This window comes from Hippocampus comes, unplaced genomic scaffold (assembly GCF_001891065.2).
Source record: "Hippocampus comes isolate QL1 unplaced genomic scaffold, H_comes_QL1_v1.1 scaffold118, whole genome shotgun sequence".
Taxonomy (NCBI): domain Eukaryota; kingdom Metazoa; phylum Chordata; class Actinopteri; order Syngnathiformes; family Syngnathidae; genus Hippocampus; species Hippocampus comes.
This window is the reverse complement of record NW_017805461.1, coordinates 2210670-2217730: the sequence shown is the minus strand read 5'-3', so window position 1 is coordinate 2217730 and position 7061 is coordinate 2210670. Positions and strand designations below refer to the sequence as shown.

Below are 7061 nucleotides of genomic sequence, written 5' to 3'. Positions count from 1 at the left end.
TAGGCGAGGAACACCCTAAACTGGTTGCCAGCCAATCGCAGGGCTGAAAACTGAAAAAACTCAAAACTATATAATAAGCCTTTCACTATTTAAATTTAACCGCTTTGCTATGATATGCCAATTCGTTGAGCTGCACCTTCATAACGGCACACAAATTCTGCCTTAAAAACGATAATATTGCTCAATTTTGACTGACACTGTCGGAGAGGTGTTCATTTTCAATACGTTTATTCACGTCATTGTAATTTGCAGCGGTACAAGTGCACTACATCATATATAGTAGAACAAACAGGATGCTCAATCAGACACTGTAGGTGCGCAGTCAAATTGTCAGTGAAGGGGAGAGCATATCTACGTGAATGACTTTGAATTACTGAGCAGGGAGCAGCAAAACAAGAGGCGAACATTTGTTTCTGCCGAACTCTAGTCCAAAGGCTATGTCAGAGTCTCTGCCAGTCTAAGCGGCTGCTGTGTATGTGTGTGTGTGTGTGTGTGTGTGTGTGTGTGTGTGTGTGTGTGTGTGTGTGTGTGTGTGTGTGTGTGTGTGTGTGTGTGAGATTGCGTGTGGATGTGTGTGTCAAAGACCGAAAGATAGTTGGTGTTTGTGCTATACCCTACTGTGTGTGTAAATTAGATTAACATCACTGTTGTTGCTGACCCCAATGTGAGCGGAGCCGTGCGTCCATGCTGGAGCCATATCAAAGACAATGTGCCCTAGTGACACACAACAGCACATGCAGCATCACGCAGCCGCAGCCCTAAAGGCATGATGCATAGCGGCACGCAAACATACATGGCTCTCAAGCATCTGATACAATTTTAAGATTCAGGAAAGGGAATGGACATGTTCAGGCAACACAAGATGGCATACAGAGAAAGAGGTATAACCAAGGACATTCAGATAAAGGCGGGAAAAGGAGGGCATGTGTAGACTGGGGGTTGGGGGAAGGGAATGATACGAACATGGAGGATGAGGAATAAGGAGACAGTGCAGTAGAAGCAGGAAGCTGCAAAATGTATCAAGAGGAATATAAAGTAATATCTGCAAGGAATTGCAATAAACTATTTTAAAAAGCACGTTAAAAAAAATGGAAAAAGGATCTCTCGATATATCTGTCTGCCACCTGACTGATCCGCTGATCCACTCTCCTTATGACACCATGAGGCGCTTTTAATGAGGGAGATACTCTCAACCACTTGTGAAAGACAACAGACAAGTATCAGTGCACTGGAAATAATTCAGGGCAGACAGTTTGCATGAAAACGCAATTGCGCAGATCTGCCTGCATGGCCAGCCAAGTAGACAGACAAAGCCACTGAGGCTACAGCCACACACCCCAGACAAAGCAGTACAGATGATGCAAATGGATATTGGGAGCATTGTTAGTGTCAAGTAGACAGTTAATTACTGACAGTTTTGTGAATCAACATTCTGATCAGAATTTAGAATAACATTTAAAAAAGAAAAGAGAGAGAGAGAGAGAGAGAGAGAGAGAGAGAGAGAGAGAGAGAGAAAGAGAGAGAGAGAGAGAGAGAGCGAGACAAGTGCACTGTGTACAGCGGCACAGGAGTCAACAACATGGTGCCTGTGGGCCCCATAGGGGTAGCTTACGGGTCTGTTCTAAGAATAGCTCACCAGTGATGGGACATTGTGATTTTCAAGGAATGTTGTGTAAGTGATGAAAAGAGAATGCGGAGCAAGAACACGTGCAGAGATGATTTATTTTTTTAATTGTCACATATTTATGTTTATCTGTTTTTCACCTTGAAATTATTGACATGTTAGAATAGAAAAATACAATGTTGTCAGAAAGTTGATCTGTTCCTGCGTCGAGCCTTTGTTAACGGTCCGAGTGAAAATCTCTGACACATGATCAGTGCTTTCACCTTGATAAATATGTATGAATATGATAAATTAAATACTGGAAACAACATATAATGAAAAGTATTTTTTAGAAGTGCGTATCACACTGGCAGCCCTGCGCATTAATCAGTACCCACAAGGTAGCTCTTAATTTCAATATGGTTGCTGACCCCCGTAGCATGTAAGGGTCTGAGCATCATCTGCACATCCACAATTTTGCAATGGTTCAGTCCTCGTCAGCCACATTCCACAAATCTGACTTTTTTTTGCAAATTTGTCCCACCACCCACCCAAATGTCATCTGATTGACACACTGAATAACCAGAAATAATAACATTATTCAACCTAAAATTACATGACATCAAATAAAATAAAATGCCATTTTTGACTGATGCAATGCAACTCTAAATCCCTGCAACCCAAAGCCACAATATAACCACATTGATAAAATAATACTGGAAGAAGACATGAGCATTCTCTGCATAAAGCACTTGCATTTGGTTGCTATGGCTGGTCGATGAAATTGTGATTTATCCCCATCAAATGCAATAGTTGCCTTTTCACAACAAGCGGTAACGACAAATGTGAGGTAGTGACATGACCATGCACTTGCTCGATGCACTCCTTTTTAATCACATCAAATACATCTCATCGGGGCATTTGCTGTTCAGGCACAGCTTAGCACCGTTGCTGCGCTGCCGAACATATGACGCCTTGCACACGCACACACGTGCAAAAGATGCACCCGTGAAAACATTATACTGGCTCTTGTAATGTCATAATACTGAATTGATCTTCTTCCTCTCTTTCTCCAACACAAACATGCTCAGCGTGACTCCCCTGCTTGTTGAGCCAAAACAGGACAACTTATATCCATATGGGTGAATATTTCAGGCATTTTTTTCATCGCACTGGAATTTTAAGGCTGACCTACTTCTGAGCTAGAAATGATTATCCCAATACCATGAAAAAAAAGTTAATTATGAGCTCATGCGCCCAAGCCTTTGCTATTGTTTATTTATCAGCACTATCTGCTGCCTAAACATAAGGTGCTTATTTGATTGATATAATTGCGTTCTTTCAAAAAAAACACTTTCATGAAATATTGTAAGTCGCCTATGGAGGCAACCACCACCCATCCCCCTCCTCCTCCTCCTCTTCATACTCCAACAGCATCGGCTGCTCCTCTCTAACCCCTCCCTTGCCTTATTCCTCTGCTGTTGCTAAGACTGTTGAGCGTTTGCTAGTCTACTCCAATAGGTGGATCTCCTTCTGCGTTGCCTATGGCAACGCACAATATTCCACACAGAATGAGTGCAGAAGCAGAGCATACAGATTTCACACATGTGATAAGACATGACCTATTTAGGGGTTTAAAAAACGGCAAACATGACATTTCCGAATGCCATTGAGTGTAGTGTTTCAAAAATCTAAAGCACTATATGCCAAAGAGTTACATAGTGTGAAAGAAATAAATTGCAATGAATGAACATCGAAGCTGATGTTCAAAAGGACAATCCCCATGTGTCTCCTCAGGGTGACTTGTGAGTCACAGCACGCCAGCTGAAGGCTCGCTCTCTCTCTCTCTCTGTCTCTCTCTAAAATACGTAGAAATCAGCTCAACTGCATTCGCACACGCATACTTCCAAACACTCATGTTAAAGCTCATATCACTATTTCAAAAGGTTGACAGCAGTCATTGTGAAGTCACTGTTTTAAACACGGTCATTCCATTCAAGACATTTGATGTGTTCAGTTTGAGAAGACAAGACAGAAGTGGATTAAGTGCACACAGAACTTGACCTAAAACATTAGAATGAAGGTGAAAATGTTTGTTGAGTTAAGTCATACCTCCCCCGAAGTGTGTCTCCTGTCAGGGAGCACCAGAGTGTTGGCGTGGCTGCCCGGGACTACGGTGGAACCGATACTCATTCTGGGTCCGACTAGCATGTAGCGCTTGTCTCCTGATCTGTACTGGATGCTGTGACACAGCGTGCCATCATAATTGGCGTCTTGCAGATATTTGGAAGTGTACTCTGTGGATTTGGAGCACTGCATGGCGATCAGCACGATGATGCTGATGACAAAAAGGAGCGAAACCGAGCCCAAAGTGACGATGAGATAAAAAGTCACGTTGTCCTCCTCGTCCACTTTTGCTGCACTTTTGATGTCAGAAGCCGCAAAAGCCTCTTTGGGCTCCACGAGCTTGACGGTCACAGTGGCTGTTGCCGAGAGCGACACGTTGCCGTTGTCTTTGACCAGGATGAGCAGTCGATGCTCAGCCTCGTCCGTCTCCGTGAAGGAGCGAAGTGTTCGGATCTGGCCCGTGTAGCGGTCCAAAGAAAACAGGCTGTGGTCGCTCACTTGCTGCAGCGAAAAGAGCAACCAGCCGTTATATCCAATATCAGCATCATAGGCTCGGACTTTAGTCACCAAGTCTCCTGCTTTGAGATTCCGGGGAATTTCCTCCACGCCTTCGGCAGAACCGTTGGAGCTGACTGGATACAGGATGACTGGAGCGTTGTCGTTCTGATCCAGAATGAAAACCTTCACTGTCACGTTGCTGCTCAGTGGAGGACTTCCACCATCGGCGGCCACCACTTGGAATTGGAAACTTTTCAGCGTTTCAAAGTCAAAGCTTTTCAGGGCTGAAATGTGTCCATTTTCAGAGTTAATGCTCAGGAAGGAAGTCATTATTTTGTGTTCATCCCCATTTCTCCCAATGTCAAATGATATGACAGCATTCTGCCCCTCATCACTATCATGAGCACTGACTGAAAACAAAAAGCCCCCCGCAATATTGTTTTCGTTGATGTAGAAAGTATACAGATTACTTGAAAACTCTGGACTGTTATCATTTACATCTGACACAGTTACACTAATTGTTTTGTGAGATGACAAAGGTGGTTCCCCAGCATCTTTTGCAACTATTGTCACATCATATTTGGCCTGATGCTCTCGGTCCAGATGCGATTTGGTGATAAGAGAGAACATATTATCTTGTAAAGAGGGTGTTAGCATGAAAGGTATGTCACCCCTCACATGACATGTGATCTTTCCATTGACACCCGAGTCTTTATCGTTTACACTTATCAGGGCTACAGTGGTCCCAGGTTTGGAGTTCTCTGCAATAGCACTTGAAAAGGATGTTACTTCAATTTCGGGTGTATTATCATTTAAGTCCATAATAGATATTATCACACTTTTCTCTGTTTCTAGGGGAACTGGTCCTTTATCGGATGCTTTGATATCAATTTCATACTTGTCTTTTGCTTCAAAATCTATTGAACCTTTAACCGTAATTTCTCCAGTAACGGCATCAACATCAAAAACCTTGCGTAATTTACTGTTTACATTATTCCCAAAGGAGTACACCACCTCGCCATTGGGACCGTCATCTAAATCCGTCGCGTTTACTTGCAAGATAGTTGTACCAATTGGCGCATTTTCCTTAAGCACTGCGGAATATGTGTCGGAGGTAAAAACCGGCATGTTGTCGTTTACATCTAAGACATTAATTAAAATCGCCGTGGTTCCTGACCTCGCTGGCTTCCCTCCGTCGAGTGCTGTCAGCAGCAGTTTATGACTCCGAGCACTTTCTTTGTCCAGCGCCTTGTGTAAATACAAAACGGGGATTTTCCCGTCTTCCCCTCGGTCTTTAACTTCCAACCGAAAATGCTCATTTTCGCTGATTCTGTACGAGTGAACTGAAAACGCGTCGCTGTCTGGGTCGTGGGCGCTCTGCAGCTGAAAGCGCGCACCAGGCAGAGCAGATTCCGATATCTCCAAACGGGTCTCGTTGTCGGGGAAGGTGGGAGAGTGGTCGTTCACGTCCAAAATCTCAATGGCGACATAATGCACTTCCAAGGGGTTCTCCACAACGATCTTAATATTAACAACACAGGGGCTGATTCGTTCACAGACTTCCTCTCTGTCTATTTTCCTCATCACCCTTAACACGCCGTTATTCAGTCCAAACAGAGGTTCAGTCGGCCCGGAAACGACGCGGAATCCTCGGGCCTTCAGGCCGCTCACGTCCAACCCTAAATCTTTTGCAACATTCCCAACAACGGCGTTATCCACCCCCTTTTCGGGAATAGAGTACCGCAGCTGCGCCATGGTGAAATTAAACGTGAGATCCAAACAAAAGATGACCACCAGCAAGCGCTGCGTCCATGACGCGTGTCCTCCTCGAGACATACCCGACCGGTTAGCAGTCCGAATGTGAGTCCGTGCGGGGAAACAACTGGAGAAATTTGGGGAAAAAAAGCAAATAGCTAACTCCAACACCCAATACTGACAACGGTAACGAATGAGGGGTTAGACAAACGCCCCGATTCAAGAAGCGCACACTGACGCGCAAGCGCAATAAACCAAACCGCTGACGTATTGAAATGAGATTTTTTTATATCTCACAAGCAGTGACACCAAGCGAACAGAAGTCACAATGCATACCAACATTTCAGAGAAAAATAGGTAAAATATTAAGTAAAATAGGTGTGCTATTTTTAAAACGCCCAAACCTGCTCTTTGCAGTCGATGTCAAAGTACTTGTAATTATACTTTAGTTCCAAGAATGGTATAAAAGGCATTCAAAGTCCATTCAAAATACTGGAAAAAAACACCCAAAAAAAGACAGGCCTTCGTCCGACATTGGATCGTCATTCATTCACAAACAGACCTGACAGATATGCTAATTACAACCACTTGCAAACCACGTGACATGGTTTACCGAAAGTGTTGTAAAAGATCCAACAAACCCCAAAACATGCTCCAGAACTAATCAGATTCGAGGGTGTAAACTGTGAAGAACTTACTTTCGCTGATTTCAAATTAAATATGAGCTTCATTATTTTGCGAAAATATAGAAAATGTGCCTTCTTGATTTCAAAACGGGATTATGCACGAAATTGGAGATATTAACTGGTTTATTTGAGTATAAAGCCTACTGACTCACAGCTACATTACCTATGAATATGCTTTTTTTTGCAGTATGTTAAATAAGCAAACATGATATTATTATTGATGTTGTCAATAGTATTATTATTTTCATAATACTAAATAACATGTAGTAGAAGTAAAAGAAAAATGTATCAAAATTACCACACTGAAAAAAATGGTACGTTGAATTGACTCAATTTTATTTACACGCTTGGTTAAACACAAAATCATCTGGATCCTCCATATCCAAATTTTA

General features: G+C 42.9%; 1 protein-coding gene across 1 annotated transcript; it reads right to left on the bottom strand.

Annotated features, from left to right (window-relative positions):
• Positions 1-3709: 3709 nt before the first annotated feature.
• Positions 3710-6544, bottom strand: LOC109518718 (protocadherin gamma-A11-like). The gene has a single exon (XM_019874739.1). It carries the CDS (start codon positions 6062-6064, stop codon positions 3710-3712), a length of 2355 nt encoding a protein of 784 aa, XP_019730298.1. The 5' UTR covers positions 6065-6544.
• Between the last annotated feature and the right edge of the window lie 517 nt (positions 6545-7061).

What these genes read in the sequence shown, in the direction of transcription:
- LOC109518718 (XM_019874739.1), bottom strand. Translation starts at nt 6,064, where the DNA reads ATGTCTCGAGGAGGACACGCGTCATGGACGCAGCGCTTGCTGGTGGTC.